The following is a 23069-nucleotide window of genomic DNA, read 5'->3' as shown; positions in this document are numbered from 1 at the left end:
GTCTAAATAACCCTTAGGCAGCAATATATTAATCAATTATACAGATTTAATCCTTCTCTAATTCAGGCTAAACAATTGTTAAATCAAAGCATTCATTGTACCCAGGGTGCACAACAAATTCAGAAATAAACAACTTGAAGACTTTAAAGTAAAGCCAAACCAAATCAAATTACTATCATCATTCAAACCAATGCTATTGAATCAAATAAAGTAAATTCTGTAATTGAACTACAAGCTTCATCCCTTAGCCTTAGCTAAGAGATTAGCCTAGCATGACTAACATCTTCGAAGAAAAATAAAAGAGAAACTAAAACAACAAACTAGATTTGAGGGAAACAAGGAGGAGGGCAGCTTCGTGGAAGCTTCGTCACCCCTAGGTCTTTCTCCTAAGCCCTAATTCATAACTAGGAAAGCCCAAAACACCCCTTTAAATGGGAAAAATCTGCACCGACTTGGAATCTGCTTCAAATTTACACACTTTTGTTACGCTTCGGTTTCACCGAATTAGTCTCTCGATTGCAACCAAATTTCTTCAATATTCATCTGAAGTTTATGTCCCTTAGGTTGCACTGAACTCTCCTTTGGTGGCAACAAACATGGATTCGATCGGACCTAATGTTGAGCCGAATTATCTCCGAAAATAACAATTTTGTTGTTGGATTGTTCTATGCTCATTCGGTCGGACTGAACCAACCTCAAGTCGGACCGAATAGTTTGTTATTTCTATTAATGTATTTTGTGATTTTTCCAGCCTTTACTTCATCCTTTGTATGTGGTTTTCTTGGATATTTGGTATTTGGATTCTTCAATAATGTCCTCCAAATCTCCAACTCTTCACTTGGTCATTCTTTGAGCATTATCTTCTTTTTAATCATTCTTTTCATTTTAGCTTACCAAATCACCTCGCATAGCAAATCATACATAATTAGATCAATTAAGCGCATGAATGCTTATAAAATCAATGCATAATAAGGGGAAAATATACAATATTTCACACACAACACTAACTCCCCAACAAAGCCCCATGTAACATAGCTGGTTGAATAGATTTTTCCCTTAATTTTCATAGGTATGTAGTGCTCACACAAATCCATAAAGGGTCTTCTCCTCTTCATCGTTTTTAACTCTATTTCTATGGAAGCATCCTTATTAATCTTCCCATCCTTTTGAATTATAGAGCCAAGGGAATGTAAAAATTACCTTGGGGTATTTGTTGGCCATCAAAACTAACACATTACTTCTATCGAGTATAGAGTTCTAATTAAAGTTGCACTCTAAATACCCTGTCTTGGTTCTGCTATTCTTTAAGCCCCTAGAATCTATGCATTCCCCTAAACCTCCAATTTAAAATTTGTCCCCTCTCATTGACCAATACTTCTAGGGGACCTCATCCTGGACAATAGCTGTTTATTTCATTTATAAGAGCTAAAAGGTAAGGACTTGATGCTGACAATTGATGAAGGCCCATTGACGCTGGGAACTCTTTTTTTTTTTTTTTTTCTTTTTTCTTTTTCCCTAAACCTTGAAAGGGATAAGAAGAGAAAATGAAAGTTATAGTACAAAAATGGGCATGACAAGCAACATTGTGATGGTATTCAATATTAGGGAATCTTCGACTCAAAGGATTAGTCAATCAATAGGTGTATTCACTGACATGTCAAGCAAGCGAAGGCTGAAAGCCAACTTCGTTCACCCTTTAGTCGTCAGGCTTAGTCGGGCTGGCTTTTGAACTAACCAATGCTGTTTTGCCTTTAGTTGTCCACCTTCTGTCTTCGGCTTTTTGCTCTCCCTTTGTCATACCCCAAATCTAGTTTCCAGCGCCCATTCATTGTAGCCCAAATCTGGTGCCGATAGCCTCCATAGTACCTCGATTTCGGCTCCTAGTTTATGCCAAGTTCCGAAAGCGGAATCCCACGAGGAGGATTTAGGGGAAACTATGAAACCAAAGTATAAATCAAGGAACTCCACAAGCAACATACATATCCATTTAACAATAGTTCAAGGTACAATGCTGATAAAGTAAATACAAAATATCTCAAAACATATACAAGGAGCATGCTCCAACATCGCCAACAACGGCCCTTTAATGTAACTTGCATGTAAACAATGTGCTAAGCTTCTATGAAGCTTGGTAGAGTACGTGTGTGTGCAATGCATGTGACATATATATTACATTAATATTAATATTAATATAAGAGTAAGCGGAAATGATGTTGGTCAATCATGCAACTAGTTGTACCAAGGCTATACAATATATTCTACGAAATAATGTGAGCGAGGTATGCTATCATAAATAGATGTGATATAAGAATAAAGGAGCGCATGATAAATAATTGAGTCATGATGCGTGGAATCATGCACCGGTAGGGCTCTCGCACCCAGGGCTACAATACATGTTAATCCCATACCTAACATGTGAAGTAATTCCAGGATGATCGACTCTTGATCTTGAATAGTCCCATACATATTAGGACCGTGGTCCATGATTGTATGCCAATTAGATTGTATGTATGCATCCATAATCCCGAGTTCATGAATGCCAAATATGCGATGTAACATGTCAATCCTGATGTTGAATCCACATCTCGGTATGGTTCTCATTTGGAACATCACCGAGGTCTTGTACATTTTCGACACTGGTTGCCGCCCATCACGCTCATAACCAAGCGAGTGGAAGATATCTTACTATTTGCCTTGTCAGTGGTATGGCAAAACCCACTCGGCCCATTGATAGCAAACCTATTTCGTGAGTTGGTTAGACTCAACCTAGCATATAACCATCTGCACCCGGGCAGGTAAGGTCACACCTCCTTTTAACCGACCTTGATACAATGGGAGACGTAGTGTATTTAGCCGTCGTACACTCGTGATTCCACTCAGTCTAGACATTGGAGCATCCTATTGGTACCACAGGGTTTAGGGCCTTTCACCCATGAACATCCATAGCACCTAATATGCTGTAACAGAATTTTCAGTGTCCATAATGTCATCCGCCAGCCACGACACTACAACTTTGATGTTGCTAGGGTGTAGATGTAATTGTGACATACATAATGCATCATGCATGATTCACACTATTCAAGTCATGCACCAATCATATGATAATTATGCGAGCGATCCTATCTGGTACGGGTCTCCATTTAGTCGTGAGGCATATAATGTAGGTTTTCCTTGCATCAGGCAATCTAATTCATGACATGAGTACCACCCACAACCCCGTGGCCGGGTGTACGTTATGATACATTCACATACATAGGCATATGTACGATCAATGTTGTTGAATCACATATGTGATCATGTGCGATTGCATATGCGTATGCGCATATGCGATCGCACAATCGCATATGCGTTCGCATATTTTTTTATTTTTTTGAAAATTAAAAAAAAATGAAAAATATTAAGAAATTAAGGGTAACTTTCCTAAATGATTAAATAACTAATTTTACATATTTAAAATATATTTGAGAGAAATAAATCAATTAAACAATGAATTAAATAAGAAGTGCTTGAATCTTGATCTTGGGAATGTAGGAGAGAGAGAGAGAGAGAGAGCACTTGGAAGTAGGTAATATAAGAGAGAGATTAAGACCACTTGGAATTAAGAAATGTAAGAGAAGAATAGACTAAAAGAGTTTTGGAGCGAGAATATTGCAAATGAGGGAGGTTTGGAAGCCTTCTTATGGACAAAAAGTTGTTTTTTTTTCTAAAAAAAAAAAAATTATTTTTATAATTTTAAAAACAAAAAAAATGAAATGAAATATAATAATGTGTCAACCATTGGCCAATATGCGATTGCATACGTTGTATGCAATCGCATACATCATATTTTTGCATATGCCACATGCGATCGCATATGTGCGTATGAGGTCGCACATGGCAACGTGTATGATGCGTATGAGCATATGAATAGGCATGGTATGCATTACACTAGGCATATTATCAGTGTCGACCATTTTAATGCCAGGTATATTACCATGTTACCAATCATGTCACATACACATGTTATCATTCATACATACAATATAGGGCGCACAACACATGCGACACTTGGCCAAGTGGCTCTATATAAAGAGAGTGCGAGGACCTGAATAGTGGGCCCAACTAGAAATTAAACATCATGGGGTATGGTCCACTTAAGACTTACATCGGCCTTACACCCTGCACATATAAAATAGGTTAGAAGACAGATGTACAATACAAATAAAACATATATGTTGTTAACAAATGTCTTAAATCTGAGGAAATTCAACTAGCCCGAGAAAGTTTGGGTGAAAATCCAGCAACAATTTATTTTAGAACTTCCGAGAAATTCGATCAGTCGAAGGACAAGTTCGACTAGTCGAAGTGTCCTTCGACTAGCCCGAGCTCTGGTTTGACTAGTCGGAGGTTACGCAGATTGTGCTCTTCGACTAGGTCGAGCTCTAGTTCGACTAGTTGGAGGTTACACAGATTGTGCGCGGATTGCGTAAATTTGAGGCGGTTTCCGTATTATTCCAAGTCGGTGCGAAAGTTGGAGTTCCCCAACTATAAATAGGAGTTCCTAGGGTGCTCCTAGAGAGATTCTAAGGTCATTCTAAGATATTTCAAGGTTTCCTAAACTATTCTAGAGGGTTTCTAAATAGTTCTAGGGTTTCAAAGGGTGTAGCAAAGGGTGAGATTCGAGGTTGTTTGAATCAGGTAAGTCCTTTCTCTTTGTAATTTATGCCTTCATAGTGGATCTCTATCGCTTTGTGCCGTGGTTTTTTCCCGAAAGGGTTTTCAACGTTAAATCTTTGTGTTCTCTTGTGTTTGCTTGGTGCTCTTGGATTGCTATCCTAGATTCATCTCTGTGTGATTCCACAGAACAATCCCCAACAATATATATCCAGGTGGGGTTCACAGCGGGCTCCTAATAAGTTGGATGGCAAACAAACATTACAATGGGGCCTTGGAAGTTTTCGATGGTAGGCATTCAATACCCCACTATTTCCTTTGATGCGGGTCACTAAAGAGTTAAGATCCGACTCATTTCCGGCTCATGGCTTAAAATGATGTGGAAAAATTGTATGGGTGGCTTGGATCAAACATATATAGAATGGCGGTTTCCTGTGGCCCAAACTGTGGTAAATCAAGTTGTTATTTGTGTTTCCCTTGCATCCAGATATGTGTGACCTTATGCACAAGTTGTGTGCCAAATCACATCAGTAAGTCCTAGGGTTTTCAAAATGGATGAACAATGTGGATTTCCCACATGCCAGTGGGACCTACCAAGTCTTGGAACGAACTGGTATTTGTGCTTCCCCTTCATCCAAGTCTTCTGACCCTATCAATAGGTTGAATGGCAATTAAACATCATAATGAGTCAGGGAAGGGTTCAACAGTGGATGTCATTGTTCCTGTTGTTTTCTGTGGGGCGGTCTACTTGAGATCTAAATCTATCTCATTCTGGGTCTTTGGCCTAAAATGATCTTGCGAAAAGGATGATTAGCATTAATAAAATAGATACATCATGGTGGGTCCCACGAGTGGGCCACCACTTTAGTAGCGTGGTCAAGCTTTGGAATGAGTTGTTATTTGTGCTTTCTCTTCATCTAGGTGTACCAACCTATGCCATAGGTTGGATGGCAACAAATGCCAGGCTGCAATGGTTGGCGTCCTGTCTCAACTGTTTGCTATGGTGTGGTCCACCTAAGATCTAGATATTACTCAATTTTGGGCCTATGGCCTAAAATGATCTGGAAAAATTGGGTGGACAACTTGGACGAAACACATCCATCAAGGTGGGCCCCATGAGTTGGCCACCTGCTTGGCAGCGTGGCCATGAATGCTGTGGTCCCCAAAAGTCTTGGATCAAGCTGTTATCTGTGTCTTTCCCTTCATCCCAGCCACGCGTGACCAGGGGAGGGGTCGCATGTGACCTCTGACCAGATTTGGATGGTAAATAAACAACACGATGGCCATTGGGAGGTTTCAAGGGTGCATGTCCAAATCCCATTGTTTTCTATGGTGTGGCCCACATGAAATCAGGATCTACCTCAGTTTTGGCCCTAGGGCGTAAAGTGGGCTGGCAAAATGGATGGACGGCGTGGATGAAACATACACATCATGGTGGACCCCATGAGTGGGGTCCTTGCTAACGCTTATTATGGGTTTTACCCGAAAATTGTTGAGGCCCAACAATTTTTACATAGAAACGGCTTAGGCCAACCTTTTCCTTGTAAAAACGGTGTTGGCTCAGATGTTTCTGCGTACAAACAGTCTGGACCATCCAGGGTGTCTTCCCATCATCCAAATGTGCATGATATATTAGTAAGAGGAAAAATAATAATTGTCATGGTGGCCATACAAGTGGTACATGTGGCTGACAGCATAGGGGCACGTCATCTCACAGCGTGGCTCATTTGTGGGTCCCATAATATTGCAAGCATACAGAAAGGTAGTCCCACTCTCGTGAGTGGGCCACCACATGAAGGGAAAACACTCATAGGCTGTTGAACGGTTGGACGGCTCAGATCGTCAAACTAAACTTCTCTAACTCTGCTAACCCTAAGCTTTTGTCTCTCTGCCTGTTAATCCAAGTGTGGAAAGTCCCTTTAAATACACAGATTGGGGAGGGACACGTAAGGGGGTTTTGGTAGGTTCAATTTCCCCGAACCTCTGTTTAAGCTGCTGACTCATCTTGAAGTTACTTGGCTCAGAAGAACCAAAGCATGAACCGAAGCACAATTGGGGGAAAAGATGAACCAAACCGCAGCGCAACATAGGATCTGCAATTGGTGGAGCTAGGGCCATTTCAAGCATTTTGTCAAATCTGGCCCTCCATTTTGTCAAAACTTTTGAATGGCCTTCCATTCTCTCAAAACTGGCCCCAGAAACGGCCGGTTCTATTAGACAGCCCCGGGATGGGCCAATCAGGGTTCATCCGAAGTCTTGAGGTCTGAAGTATCAGTGAGTGAACAAGATGCATTCTTTTAAAGGGCCGTGTCTACCCATAATAACACATGTGCACGTCCTATGTGCATGCTAATGGTTGATTTTGATGAACTGGTGAGGATACCGGGGTACGGGTCTTACACCCTTCCCTTTGGGTTAACAACTATCTTCTTGCTAAACCATCCTCACACCTGTAACAACACCCTTGTAAATTTCTTTAATCTTACCTATATGTCCTACTGTCACCCTTTCCTCATCACGAGTCATGACCATGTAAGCTCTTTAGGCATTCTATCATATGCTTTCTTTAAATAACCCCAACAACCAACCCCCCCCCCCCCCCTCCTTTAATTTAATTTAAAAATGAAAAATCATTTGTATATCCTTTTGTTGCATTTATACTTTTCCATCAACTGTGTAAGTAAGAAGATAACTTTAGTTGTTTATCTTTCAAGAATATAGCCAAACTGATTTCTAATATCCTTGTTTCTTATCATAATCTTTGTTCCACCACTCTTTCCTAAGCTTTACAGCATGACTCCTAAGTTTAATCCCATGATAGTTAGTACAACTTTATGCATCTCATTTGTTCTTGTAAATAGACCTTATGATGCTTCTCCTCTAGTCACTTGAGATTTTCTTTGAACCTTTTGAGTTGTGGCCTACAAATAGTTTGTTAACAAGAGAAAGGCAGTAGTGGTGAGGTTGGTTCTTTTTACAATGTTAGAGAATAAGCTTATTCTACAACATGTGCGGGAAACACTCTAGTGACTGTATGACACCCAACCTGTCGAGAAGGGTTGCCCCACCATGAAAATGGGAGACCCCAAAAATCAGGCTTATACAACCATCATGTGGGCCACCCACGTGAACTCATTGTTTTTTGGATGGTTGACCATTGTTTTCTGTGGTCTGGCCCACTTGATGATCAGATAGGCCCGATTTTTGCAGTAACCCATCATTATAGTGGGCCTTGCTTGATGTATGGGTTGGATTGCATGAGTGATGGGGACATCGCGTGCACACGCATGCCCCCCTACGCACATACACAAGGAGGGCCCCACCATCGATATGGATCGATGACGACGTCTAGGGAGGGCCTCCTAGTTAGAGGACTGTGTTTTGGTTCGTTGGAGTGGACCTGATAGTCATGTGAATCCCATCATGGGTTCTCATGATCGTGGCCCACTATTCTAATTAATCTAGTACTTTGGATTTTTCTTAATATTGTTATTAAGAGTATCATGGACGGTTTATATTGCTTTGATTAGTTGTTATTTTTTATTACTTCGTCGCCAAGTAATAGGTTGCGCACATGGTGTGAGTTTTGGGGTATAGGGTTTTATTATAAATAGGCACCCCTTGTAGTCTTTTTTATTCATTGAAGATTAATAAAATTTCTGCGTTTTTCTGCTCCTCTAAATTTCTGAGTTGTGGAGATTCAATTGGGTGTGAAACCTTCCCTTCCTGGAAGGGCTGACCACCGTGGTGCGAAGCCACGCCTATCCCGATTCGCTCCCGCCTTCCATCCATATTTCTCCTCCTACAATCATCTACGCTTCAAATCCATCCTCTATTGCAGCTGTTTTTCTCTCTATAGTAGATTTCCAGAATCTGGCCCTGCAGGAAGGCTGAAACTTCGGCGGAGCACCACGCACAAACCGTGCATCGGATCGAGCTGAAATTTGGTGGTTTTGGAGTCCACCCTTGTTCGACCAGGGCTAAGCTGGCATTTTTCTGAATAGTGGGCCCCAAACACGTGGGATCGGGATCACACGCATGTGCGTCTGGGCCATTGCTGCTATCCACACGTGCGGTACTTTTCTGGTTCGTCTCTCTCCTCTCTTTCACTCCTATTTCACCCTAAATCCCTAACCCTAACCCTAAATTAATCAAATCCCCAATTTTATACCCTTTCTTCAACCTTAGGGTTCCCCGAATTGAAATCTGTGAACCCCTTGGATTGGGGAATTATTTCTGTGCGTGTAGATGAATTTACCCTCTTTTGATTATTGTTTGGTCTATAATTTTGATTGATTCAACTCTAGCTTGTGTAGGCCTGGGCTTGCATAGATTCCCCTTGATTGAATGCTTGAACTTTTGTGTGGGATATGGAATTTTGTGTAATTGTTTCTGAACTAACATGATTTAAAGCCTGAAAATCTTGCACATCATATTTGAATTTCATGTCCTGCATCAATTTGGTATCAGAGATCAAGGTTTTTATAGGGGAAAGCATTACATGTTTAGGGTTTAGCTTATTTGTGTCCATTGTGCGTTAAGTATAATCATATAGAGTTGTTTAGAGGTTCATAATTTCTGATATAGGCTGCTGAATTTTCTGCTAGAAAATTCGTATCTCTTTGCTGGATTTTCTATTGATAGTTTTGTTTTAGATAGATAGGTTGTTGGAAATTGAGGAGTATTGTGTCGTTTTCTCCATATAGAGTCCTATAGGAGCATTTAGTCCTATCTAGGCGTATATAGTCATAGTAGGTCCTTAGATTGAGTTAGTAGTTGTATGCCTACATGTACGGGTCGTGGTTTTGGCTAGCACCCTACACTAAATATGGAGTAATTGCAAGAGTCAATGAACAAGCTGAGTCTTTGGGTAAGTGTTGGAACAACGTATGGACCAACGCTTTAAGTAGTTTAATATGCGTGTTACCCAACTAGAGACCTCTGCCGAGGTAAACCCCACCATTGGGGAAGATGCCCAATCTCAGGCAGGTGATCAGGAGGTTATACCAATGAATGGAGGTGGCCAATGAATTGGTCATAGGCGTGCACCCGTGCACCCACCCCGCGAGGGACATCATGATCAATATGACCCAGATGCGCAACTCCTTAAGGGAGTTAGGGTAGATGCTTCTACGTTTGATGGCCACTTGGACCCTAAAGCCTTTTTAGACTGGCTGGCGGATATGGACCACTATTTTGAGTGGTATGACATGTCGGATGCTCGTTGAGTCCGATTCGCTAAGATGAAGCTTGTGGCCAAGTAAAGAGGTTTTGAGCTACCGTAGAGCAAAAGAAATAAAGAGCGAGGGAGCTCCCAATAGTCCATTGGGGAGAAATGAAAGAAACACTCAAGGTGAAGTACCTCCCTTTCTCTTATCACTTACGGGTGATTAAGGAATGGCAGTCTCAAGGTGCCATGAGTGTGGTGGAATACATTGAGAAGTTCGAAGAGAACTTGACCAGGTGTGAAGTTGTGGAGGATCCCATACTCACCCTTGATCGATTTAAAAAGGGCTTTCGTACTGACATTAGGAGAGAATTGCTCGCCAAAGACATAGATACTATTGAATAGTTGTATCAAGTAGTGTTGGAGGTTGAGCAATACCTCAAAGCATCTGTGGGAAGGCGATTTGAGTTTCATGATTCTGACACTAAGGCCAACCCTTCTGGGGCTAAGCCTAACGCTCGATACCAAAGCAAACCTTCTAGTAATTTTCAGCCCAGGCCCAAGGATGATAAGGGTAAAAAGAGGTTATCGGGTCTAGCTCACGTAAGAGTGGAGCAACTAGGTGTTTTAGGTGTCGAGGGTTTGGTCACTTTGCTCACTAGTGCGGCACGAGAGAGGGCACCAAGGTGCTCCTTATTGATGGGCAAATAGAAGTAGTGCCCCCAGAAAGTGACAGTAAAACGGAAGAATATGAACCAGTAGAAACCCCTAGTGATGAGGAAGAGGGAGCGCAAGAATTTGCGACCCTCGCAGTTGTGCGATGCGCCCTTGCTTAAGCGAATAACACTGACGATTGGCACCGCAACACAATCTTATATACTTATGCAAAATGTGGGGAAAAGAGTTGTAAGATGATCGTGAATAGCGGTAGTTGTGCCAACGTGGCATCAACTAGCACTATGAGCCGTTTGGGCTTGAAGCTTGAAGTTCATCCTCAACACTATAGAGTGTGCTAGGTTGATGAAACTTCCATTCCAGTCTCACGCTGTTGTCTTGTTCTTATTCAGTTTGGATCTTATAAAGACACTTTGGTGTGATGTTGTTCCCATAGATGTGGGCCATATCATTCTAGGTAGACCGTGGCTCTATGAAAGAGATGTCACCATATTTGGCCGTTCGAATGTGTGTACATTCTGGTTTGAGGGCAAGAAAGTCAAGCTAAATCCACTTCCACCTAAGAACACCACTGGAAAGGAGTCCATCACAGAGTGGCATGAGCGGCTCAAAAGAATTGAAGGAGTCGAAGTCCAAATTGAAGTCTCTCCATATTCTAAATGCCAAAGACTTTGAGCGAGAAACTAAGGCGGATTCGATGGTATACACCCTTGTGACTAGGGAAAGTGTACCAGAGACTAGCGTAGAGTTACCCACTGAGGTCATTCAGGTAGTGCATGAGTTTCATGATATCTTTCCTGATGATCTATCGAATGAGCTTCCCCCTATGAGGGATATACAACATGCCATTGATTTAGTCTCTGGGGTGACTCTACCAAACTTCCCTCATTACAAAATGAACTCAAAGGAGTATGTAGAGTTGAAGAGACATTGATTAGCTCTTAGAAAAGGGTTTCATTCGAGAGAGCATGGCCCGTGTTCCGTGCCCGCCCTTCTTACACCTAAGAAGGATGGCACATGGAGGATGTGTTGATAGTAGGGCCATCAACAAAATCACAGTCAAGTATCGATTTCTCATATCATGTCTTGATGACATGTTGGATATGATGGCCAATGCTACTATCTTTTCGAAAATTGACATCAAAAGTGGGTATCACCAAATCCGTGTACGCCCTGGTGATGAGTGGAAGACGGCCTTCAAGACGAAGGATGGGCTATACGAGTGGCTAGTTATGCCTTTTGGGTTGACTAACGCCCCAAGTACCTTCATGCGTGTGATGACCTAAGTGTTGAGGCCCTTCATGGGGAAGTTCCTAGTCGTATACTTTGATGATATCTTGATTTATAGTATGACCAAGGAACAACACCTCAACCATTTGAGGCAGGTTTGTGGGATCCTTAGAGCTAAGAAATTATACGCCAACCTAAAGAAGTGTGTGTTTTTGTCTAGTAGTGTTATCTTCTGAGGTTTTGTTGTGTTAGTTGAGGGCGTATCGGCGGATCTCGAGAAAGTCAAGGCCATCGTCAATTGGCCTGAACCCCGCAATATTCATGAGGTGTGCAGCTTTCACAGTTTAGCCACCTTTTATAGGCGGTTCATTCGAATCTTCAGTTTCATTATGGCTCCCATCACGGATTGCATAAAAAAGGGAGACTTTCAATGGACAAAGGCAGCCTCATAGGCCTTCAAGGAGATGAAGGTCAAGATGACCGAAGCTCCAGTAACGTGACTTCCGGATTTTTCGAAGGCTTTTGAAGACGGATGTGACGCGTCAGGAGTCGGAATAGGAGTACTTAGTCAGGAAGGGTACCCTGTCGCCTTTTTTAGTGAGAAAATGAATGAGGCGAAACAAAATATTCCACTTATGACAGAGTTCTATGCGGTAGTGCAATCGTTGCGCCATTGGCGTCATTACCTATTGCCGCAAGAATTCGTCTTATTCTCAGATCACGAGGCCTTAAGATATCTGAACTCTTAGAAGAAATTAAACCTTAGGCATGCCAAGTGGGTTCAATTCCTTCAAGAGTACACTTTTGTGCTTAAGCACAAGGCCGGTGTAGACAATAAGCATGCCGACGCGTTGAGTCGTTGAGTCGCGTTACTCAATTCCATGAGTGTCGAAGTCGCCTCGAGCGTATTAAAGAAGATTATTCTGAGTGTCCAGATTTTGGAGTTGTGTACGCGTCATTGTTAGAGAGTCTGTCAGGAGCTAACAGTGAGTACTTGATTTTAAACAGATATTTATTTAGGAGTGATCGCTTGTGCATACCGCACACCTCCTTCCGTAATTTTCTTGTCTGAGAGTTACATTCAGGAAGGGTCGCAGGTCATTTCAGTTGAGACAAGACCATTGCCCTAGTGCAGGATAGGTTTCATTGGCCAAGCCTCAAGCGAGACATGACCAAAATTATAGGGTAATGTCATACTTGTCAATTGGCAAAGTAAAAAAAGCAAAATATAGGATTATACACACCTTTGCTAGTTCCATTCATCCTTTAACAGGACATCAGTATGGATTTCGTGCTTGGACTCTCCAAGACTATTCGGAAACACAATTCCATATTTGTTGTCGTGGACCGTTTTTCTAAAATGGCCCACTTCATTCCTTGTTCTAAGACCTCTGACGTATCTCATGTTGCTAAGTTGTTCTTTAGTAAGGTTGTCAAACTGCATGGGTTATCAAAAACCATAGTCTGACTGTGATGTGCGATTCATGAGTTACTTTTAGAAGACACTATGACATATGATGAATACTAGGCTCCAATTTTCTTTTGCCTACCACCCTCAGACCGATGGTTAGACTGAGGTGGTTAATAGGAGCCTATGGAGTTTGCCCAGATATTTAGTGGGGGAGTACTCCAGGACGTGGGACACCGTATTACCTATAGCCAAGGTGTCTCGTATTGGTATCAGTTGGCGTAACGGTGCCATCCGAAACCGATACGGATATGGGGGCGTAACGGCGATACGGGGGCGTAACAGCCCGTAATGGTGCAAAATTATTTTTTTTTGCCAAAAAAATATGAAAAAATATAGATTAAATATGAAATATTCTAAGTATTCCAAATATGCATTCATTTATAAATTGGAACATATTTATGGTGGTGTAACGGTCCACTCTTTGGTGAGAAGTTGTATCGGATTGTCTAATGAATTTATGAACCAGATAACCTGAATTTGACTACAAAATTCATATATTTAATTTTCTAACTATCTACTATCAATGATAGATATATTAGAATGAATGTAATATGAAAATATCTTACATTAGGTGATACTGCTGTGGCCTGTGAGCTGTCTGCTACAAATACTTACCTTAATACAAATATATACTCACAATCACAAGTCACCACCAAAATGAAAATCTGCTTTTTTGTGGTTGCTCGACTTCCACATCATCGTCATCATCACCATCAGGCTGAGGCTGTCCAATAGTTGTAAGTGCTGCATATCCATAATATCCAGTGCCAGAAGGAAATACTAGATCAACGAAACCAAAGGATGAATGATCCTGACTAGGCAACGACTCTGACTCGGAATAAGGATATCCACCAGTGCCCGTCGAATAGCCATACTAGTGCCCATACTCTGGCTGTTAAGAATCTTGAGATTGAGAGTGTGTTTGCTGTGATGAGTAACTTGGATTTGGATCTTGATATCCATAATCATATGGATATTGATCGGGAGGGCTACTCCAACATGAATGTGATGGAACAGGCTCAGTATAACCATCATAATCCAATTGACCATAAGAATATCCATTATAATAACCAAGACTATGAGCCTGCTGATGTTCCGGACCTCCCAGACCCGGTGCACCACTAGATGTACCCACCTCCTGCTGGCCGTATCGTGACTCGGTACACTCATAAGTCCGACCTTGTGTACCACCTCGTCGATGTTCATCGACATCGTGATCTGTAGACGGCTGTATAGGGCGCTGCGCAACACTAGAAGTGCTAGCACCAGGGGCACCGGCGTCATTGTCATCATTCGACACGGTCACGCTACCACTGCTCGTACTTTTTTGTTGATCTTGAGCCGTATCCATACGTAGCATAAATGTTGCCCCTCTTACTGGGTCCAACACATCTGCACAACTCTCTTGTTGCGCTCTGCGTATTTCTGGGTCCTCAATTTTCAATTCTTCACTATCCTCTTCAATTTTCTTTTCCCTTGTTTCCAACCAAGGTAGAAGTGGGTCATCCTCATCATAAATATTATCTAAGTTTATTGGACAGTAGTCTCCGTCATCAGCAGCTATAATGCTACTATGATGTCGTCGCATTCTTAGTTTTATATTGTAGTGCATGAAGACAAGTCTATCTAATGTTCTAGTCTGCAATCTATTCCTATTCTTTGAATGAATGAGCGCAAAACAACTCCAATTCCTTTCGCAGCTAGAGGAAGATGTTGTCTGGCTCAAAACTTTTACTGCAATTTTTTAGAGAGCCTTCGTACTCTCTCCGAAATTAATCCACCATTCGGCCGGTTGCAACCTAGATACTGCATGCTGTGCAAGAGCATCTCCAAAGCTACCAAGGCGATTTCCAAATGTATCTAATTCATTCAACGCCTTTATTTGCAAATCTAAGTCAGGCTTTAATCTCTTTATCACATTTTTTTAGCCTAACACGAACTTCATCATCTGCAATAAATGGTTGGGCATATCTATACCTAGGATTTAGGTAGTAACCTGCTGCATGAAGATCGTGATGGAGTTGTTTTGTCCATTTCCTGTCGATCATCTTCCAATAAGTCTCCCAACTTATACAATCACGTTGAATTGCAAACTTTGCCTTATCCATGGCATCATATAGGAGCCCATGGTAGGTGCTTCATCGGTTTCAACAGGATGGAGTACCCTCATTAGTAGCTCCATCACCCTCAAGATCGCCTTGACCTTCTTTCAATATTTGTTGTCCCGTATGGTGTTCGCAACTTCGACCAGTGTCCTTGATGTCTTCTTCCCATGTTTTGTGTTGAGCCATTCTTGGGAAGCGAACATCTCACTCAACTCTCCGCTATGCTGGAATAAACTCTCTAATGCTATAAAGTTTGTTGCGAATCTAGTCACCGCAGGCCTCAACAACTCTCGTCCTTTCGTGAACTTTCTCATTATTGCGACTACTTGATTATGGTTGTAAATAAACGTCGTCACTTCCTTTGCCTTTTCGACCATTTCCTTAACATTCTTCTTCTTCCCAATATCTTCCAATATAAGATCAATACAATGGGCAGCACATGGTGACCAAAAAAGATGTTTTCTCTTATCCATCAACATGTCCTGCAAGCTTATATGTTGCTTCATTATCTGTCACAATCTGCACTATATTCTCCTCTCCAATCTCGTCCACAACTTTATCCATTAGTCCATTAATATAAGTAGAATTTTTTATTGCCTCTGAGGTATCAATTGACTTGTGGTGTATAGTTCTTAAGTGGCAATACACTATGAAGTTGATCATGCTGCGTCTGGTTGGGCCAGTCCAACTATCACACATGATCGTGCATCCTCTGGCTTGCCATACAGGTTTAAAGGTAGCCACGTATGCTTTCACATCTGCATACTCTGCATCTATCCATTTCCCCCTAATCTCCTTAGCCGTGAGAAATTTTATTCCTTCACCTGCTTTTGCTGCTGGCTCAATTACCACTTGCCAATATGGAGAATTGGCTGCGTTAGGAGGTATGTTGGCATGTATAAATAACTTTGCTGCTACTCTACTTAATTTCTCAATAGAAGTTCTACTCTACATTTGTTTTTTCTTCTTTTGTTTGGTTGATTCTTTCTTAAATAAGATTGGATCAATAGAGGGTCTCGTAGGCTCATATACTTCTTCGTCCAAACGTATAGGGGCATCACGTGAAGGTGTTCGTCGTCGGCTCCCAAACATACGTCGTAACCCACCAAACCTACCCCCCTGCAGAAGCAGTTGCACTCCCACTCCCACTCCCACTGCCCCCCCCCCCCCGGTATCACGCACTGACCCATGTGTGCTAAACATGCGGCGACGTTCTTCCTCTTCACGAGCTAGACGCAAGCTCTCTCTCCTAGCTATAGTAAATTCTCGATCTGAATCTTCGTCAGAATCAATAATATCTTCATCACGAACGCCCATATTTTCAGGACCAAACACCTCCTGTCGAGCTCCATCCAAAATATTATCTTTCTTCTTTTGTACAGCAGCACGTTTACCCTTCGACTCATCCAGACTAGCTTGCATTAAAAGCATTATCTCTTTCGGTACTCTACTACATGACGCAACTTGACCCTTTCGATGTGCCAAATGTTGTTTGAGACGGGTAATTCCACCAGTCACTAGTCTATCACAATACTTGTACTTCATTTGGTGCATAGTACCACCAATGCTCTCACAATGTTGCCATCCAATATCCTCACGTACTTGTTGTTGGTCAGACCCAGACATTTCTTTAGGTTTAGGTAGATACTAGATAATTAAATATGAGCGTATGACCTATGTTAATAAAGATGATTTTATGTTCTAATTAAACCCAAAGAAGCTCCAAGGCAAAACATGTCCAATATAAGCAAATAAAAACATAAAATCACTAATTCGAAAATAGAAAAAAATTATAAAATGACACCACAAATCTATAAAATGCACATTAACATGTTCTACTATAATTAATACATCAAATTCTATGATTAAATCAGAAAACTATTCATTAAAAAATTATTTTTCGAATTTTTTAAAAAATGGCCAAAATTAATGCGTAAATAGAAAAAAATATAAAAAAAATATATAAAATGGCACCCCAAATCTGTAAAATGCACATTAACATGTTCTACTATGATTAACACATTACATGGCATGATTAAAACAGCAAAACAATCATTAAAAAATTATTTTTTGAATTTTTTTAAAAAAGGGGCATAATTAATGCGTAAATAGAAAAATATTAAAACAATTATAAAATGGCACCCCAAATCTATAAAATGCACATTAACATGTTCTACTATGATTAACACATGCCATGACACATCACATGGCATGATTAAAACAGCAAAACAATCATTAAAAAATTATTTTTTGAATTTTAAAAAATGCATATTAACATGTTCTACTATGATTAACACATCATATGGCATGATTAAAACAGCAAAACAACCATTAAAAATTGATTTTTCGAATTTTTTTTTAAAAAGGCCAAAATTCATGCGTAAATAGAAAAAAATATTTAAAAAAATATAAAATGGCACCCCAAATCTGTAAAATGCACATTAAAATGTTCTACTATGATTAACACATCATATGGCATGATTAAAACAGCAATGCAACCATTAAAAATTGATTTTTCGAATTAAAAAAGAAATGGCCAAAATTCATGCGTAAATAGAAAAAATATAAAAATATATAAAATTGCACCCCAAATCTGTAAAATGCACATTAACATGTTCTACTATAATTAACACATCATATAACATGATTAAAATAACAAAACAACCATTAAAAATTGATTTTTTGAATTAAAAAAAAAGGGTTAAAATTCATGCGTAAAAAATAAAAAAAAATATTAAATGGCACCCCAAATCTGTAAAATGCATATTAACATGTTCTACTATAATTAACACATCATATGGCATGATTAAAACAACAAAACAACCATTAAAAATTGATTTTTTGAATTTTTAAAAAAAGGGCCAAAATTCATGCGTAAATAGAAAAAAAAATTTAAAAAAATATAAAATGGCACCCCAAATCTGTAAAATGCAAATTAACATGTTCTACTATGATTAACACATCATATGACATGATTAAAACAGCAAAAGAACCATTAAAAATTGATTTTTCGAATTAAAAAAAAAAAGGGTCAAAATTCATGCGTAAATAGAAAAAAATATAAAAAAAATATTAAATGGCACCCCAAATTTATAAAATGCACATTAACATGTTCTACTATGATTAACACATCATATGGCATGATTAAAATAGCAAAACATATTAAAAAAAGTATAAATACTTATTTTTGACGAATTTCTAAAAAATAGCCCACCGAGCTTTGATTCAACAAAATTCGTAATATAATGTGTTTTTTTTTTCAAATATTCAGCCAAGGTTGGTCGAAATTAGTAGTAGAATGAGTGAGAAACAGTTTGGAAGTAAGAAGTTTAAAAAAAACAGCACAACAGAGCTTAAAATGAAGAAAAAAATGTTACCGTTTTTTTACCGTTATGGGTTAGCCGTTACGGGGCCGTAATGGCCGTTACGCCCGTAACGGGCCCGTATCGGCCAATACGGGTACAAAAAACGATAACGGACGATACGATCCCGAAACGCGTATCGGCCCTTACCGTTACCGTTACGTATCGGCCGATACGTAACCGTTTTGGCACACCCTGCTTATAGCTGAGTTTGCATTCAATAGTTTTGTCAATAGGTCCACAGGTCTAAGTCCTTTTGAAGTCGTTACTGGTTCTAAGCCTAGGAAGCCTATTGATATTGTCCCTATGTCACTGTCCCATAGGCCATCAGAGTCTGAAGAGTCCTTTGCGCATCACATTCATTCATTGCATCAAGAAATCAGGTGAAAGATCATTGCTAGTAATGAACATTACAAATTTTCCACAGACCAACAAAAACGTTTAAAGGAATTCATTGTAGGGGACTTTGTGATGGTCCGCATTAGGCCCTAGCGGTATCCTCAAGGAGCTGTATGTAAATTACACGCACGTAGCGCTGGACCCTTCAAAATTATAAAACGAAACGGTCTCAATGCGTATGTGGTAGATCTTCTACCTTCCATGGGAATTAGTTCTACACTCAATGTGAAGGATCTAATTACTTTTTAGGGGACCACTGATACTTTGTCCAGCCCTTCGCCCAATCATCCTGCTTCCCCAGACCTGTCCCTTGATTCATAGCCTCTTTCCAACCCTTCTTCCTAGCTTCTATCTCCCATACCTAACCTTCCCACACCCAGAGAGAAAATAGAGGATATTCTGGACCATCAGATAGTATCAATGTCAGACGGCGGGTTTCAGAAGTACCTGGTTAAGTGGAAATCACGCCCAACTTCAGACAGTATGTGGTTCACCATGGTTCAGCTTTATGCTTACACCCTCCCTCATCTAGTCAATCCATAACACGTCATCTGCAAACAACATACACCATGGGGCTGATGTGGACATCACATGCACACGCACACCCCCCTTACGCACGTACGCAAGGAGGAGGAGGGCCCCACCATCGATCTGAATCGATTGCGATGTTCATGGAGGGCCTCCTAGTTAGAGGATTGTGTTTTGGTTCGTTGGAGTGGACCCGATAATCATGTGAATCCCACCATGGGTTCTCATAATCGTGGCCCACTATTCTAATTAATCTAATACTTTGGTTTTTGCATATTATTGTTATTAGGAGTATCATGGACGGTTTAGATTGCTTTGATTAATTGTTATTTTTTATTACTTCATTGCCAAGTAATAGATTGCGCACATTGTGCTAGTTTTGGGGTATAGGGTTTTATTATAAATAGGCACCCCTTGTAGTCTTTTTTATTCATTGAAGATTAATAAAATTTCTGTATTTTTCTGCACTTCTAAATTTTTGAGTTGTGGAGATTCAATTGGGTGTGAAACCCTACCTTCCTGAATGGGCTGAATACTGTGGTGCGAAACCATACCTATCCTGATTCGCCCCCACCTTCTTCCATCCATATTTCTCTTCTCCAACAATCATCCACGCTTCAAATCCATCCTCTATTACAACCGTTTTTCTCTCTACAGCAGATTTCCAGAATCTGGCCCAGCAGAAGGGCTGAAACTTCGGATGAACACTACACACAGACCCTGCATCGGATCGAGCTGAAATTTGGGTTTTGGAGTCCACCCCTAGCCGAATAGGGCCAAGCTGGCATTTTTTTTTAAATAGTGGGTCTCACACACGTGCGGTCGGTATCATATGCACGTGCGTTTGGGCCATTGCTGCTATCCACACATGCGGTACTTCTCTAGTTCGTCTGTCTCCTCTCTTTCACTCTTATTTCACCCCAAATCCCTAACCCTAACCCTAAATTACTAAAATCCCCAATTTTATGCTATTTCTTCAACCTTAGGGTTCTCCGAATTAAATCTATGAACCCCTTGGATTGAGGAATTATTTCTGTACATGTGTGGATGAATTTACCCTCTTTTGATTATTGTTTGGTTTATAATTTTGATTGATCCAACCCTAGCTTGTGTAGGCCCGGGCCTGCATAGATTCCCCTTGATTGAATGTTTGAACTTATGTGTGGGATATGAAATTTTGTGTAATTGTTTCTGAACTAACGTGATCAAAAGCCTGAAAATCTTGCATATCATATTTGAATTTCATGTCCTGCATCAATAAACACAACATGATGGGCTCAACCCAGGTAGTTGAATTACTTTTACACGTAGTTGATTAACTTTTACATGCAGCTCAATAACTTTTCAACTACAGTTTGATTACTTTTCAGCTGCGGTTTGTATAACTTTTACTCACATTTGAACTAGTGTTGTAGCTTATTCTGCAAAGTCATAGAGGAACAAAGCTCCAGTAACGGTTATCGATAAAAACACAGGCAGACCTTGGCGAACTGCGTGTTGGATGGTTAGGATTTATGAACACGTTGCTCTTTTACAAAACACGTCACCTTCAGCCATGTGACCCACTGAGGGTTTCTAGTGAATCCCTTACACGAAATGTGTTTGTTTGGTTGGTATTTTTAGTTTGTAATCTTGATAATCAGTTGTTTATTATCAATTTTCTGCATGAGTTTTTTTTTTTTTTTTTTAATAGTTTACCCCTTTTGTTCACAAACCTTCTGTAACCCCGGATTCATGGTGCTAGCCCAAAATCTTTACAAACGTGTTCGTTAGGCTAGTAATTTTCAGTTCATAATGTTGAAATCAATAGTGTACGTTCAACATTCTACATGAGATATCTTTTAGTTCAGCCCATATTCAACCTTCAGTAACCCTAGAGTCACGCTGTTTCATTCAGGTAAACATAATGAAGGCCGAGAGGGATGTCTATGCAGCTAATATTGATGGAAAAGTAACGGTGAAGATCGGACCTGGGTACTATGAGCCCCCAAGCGATCGTCAGCAATGGCTATTGGTCCTCGAGGGGAGGGATTACAAGGTCTGGGAAGCATCTTGAAAATAATTTTGCATAATGCAAGTCCATTGTTTTCACTTCATTTACAAAAGTCTCTGCACTATAGCCTAAGAAGTTGCTATTATGTATTAAAATATCAACCTAAGCTGCAAGTGGATGAATGGTACTGTGATACTAATAAATAAAAGCAACTACATCATCCTTCATCTTATGCATGTTGATTGTGTCCCAAATAGAAGAAATGGACATGTAAAGTGTGTTTGGAGATGTGCTCAAATGGCATTCCTGCCCAATGTCCAATGCTTGAACCTGAAACTTAAATCTAGTGCGGACTGGGAGGTGGGAAATCGGTTTCTGACTGTCCTTGGTGACACTTTTTTCATGGTTATCCAGCACCACATGCCTATTTGGATGAATGGCTACCACACCCCATGGGAATTTTAGAAAATTCCAAATGTTGCCTTCGAGAACAACTTGCTGACTTGAAAGCTTGAAAATGTTAAAAGGTGAGAGCATATTTCTGACTAATGAAGGTTTTGGCAATGGTCATTAGATAGGTCTACAGCTGTACACGAGTCGAATTATCTCAGTAAGCTTGCTCGACTCGCCAAGCCTGGAAGTTGGATTCGGACCGAGTTGAGCTGGTTTTTGTAGCTCGAAAAAATTTCGAGCGGAGTTCGAGCTTGCCCGAGCTCAACACAAGTCAAATCGAACCTCAACTTGAACCGACTTGGATCAAATCAGATCGGTGACTTGGTTATTTTGATATGGATGTTGCTCGCTGAGTGTTTGATGAAATGACTCAACGAAGTGTTGGTGAGGAAAGAATGGATATGTTGGGTGTTTGATTTTGATGTTGCTTGTTGGGTGTTTGATTTTGTTTAATTTTGATGTTGCATGCTAGGAGTTTGATTTTGATGCTGCATGCGGGGTGTTTGATGAAATACCTGTAAAATGTCTTTACTGTTTCTCATTATATGAGAAATTTAAGATGCATTACAGGTGTTTGATAAAATGCTGCATAGGCTCAGACTCAGCTTGAACTGGCCCGAGCCGCTCACCGAACTGAACTGAGCTGGCCAGACAGGCTCGAGGACCGAGCCGAGTTCGAGCTGGGGTTAGCTACTGGCCGAGCCGAGCTGTGCCAAGCTCGACTCAGATGGACTCGTGTACAACTCTAGATAGGTCCTTAAAGGTTTTGAGGGTCACATCATGTTAAGCACATGCTACAACGACCAATTAAAGTACAATGGCCACTAGGCATAAGTGTTATTATGAATAACGAGTCTGTAGAGAAGATTAAAAAAATGGAAAGAAGAAAAGCTTAGGAATAACATAGTGGGTGCTGCAGATGATATAATAGTTGCTCTATGCTTGATTATGATAGTGATGATGGCCATGAAAGTTTCTCAAGATAACATTATTTCTCGAGCACTGACTTCAACTGAGTGAGCACCCAGAGTTC

General features: G+C 40.4%; 1 protein-coding gene across 1 annotated transcript in view; it reads left to right on the top strand.

Moving 5' to 3' along the window:
• LOC131248845 (alpha-amylase 3, chloroplastic) overlaps nucleotides 1-21819 on the top strand; it is an 81015-nt gene extending 59196 nt beyond the window's left edge. The window contains exon 13 of the mRNA XM_058249321.1: nucleotides 21488-21819. Coding sequence (XP_058105304.1) covers nucleotides 21488-21646 — 159 coding nt within the window. The 3' untranslated portion in view covers nucleotides 21647-21819. The remainder of the gene's footprint in view (nucleotides 1-21487) is intronic.
• The last annotated feature ends 1250 nt before the right edge of the window (nucleotides 21820-23069 follow it).

The sequence above is a fragment of the Magnolia sinica genome, chromosome 6, assembly GCF_029962835.1.
Source record: "Magnolia sinica isolate HGM2019 chromosome 6, MsV1, whole genome shotgun sequence".
Lineage (NCBI taxonomy): Eukaryota > Viridiplantae > Streptophyta > Magnoliopsida > Magnoliales > Magnoliaceae > Magnolia > Magnolia sinica.
Note: the sequence above shows the minus strand (reverse complement) of the source record. Positions and strands in the feature narration are given on the sequence as shown.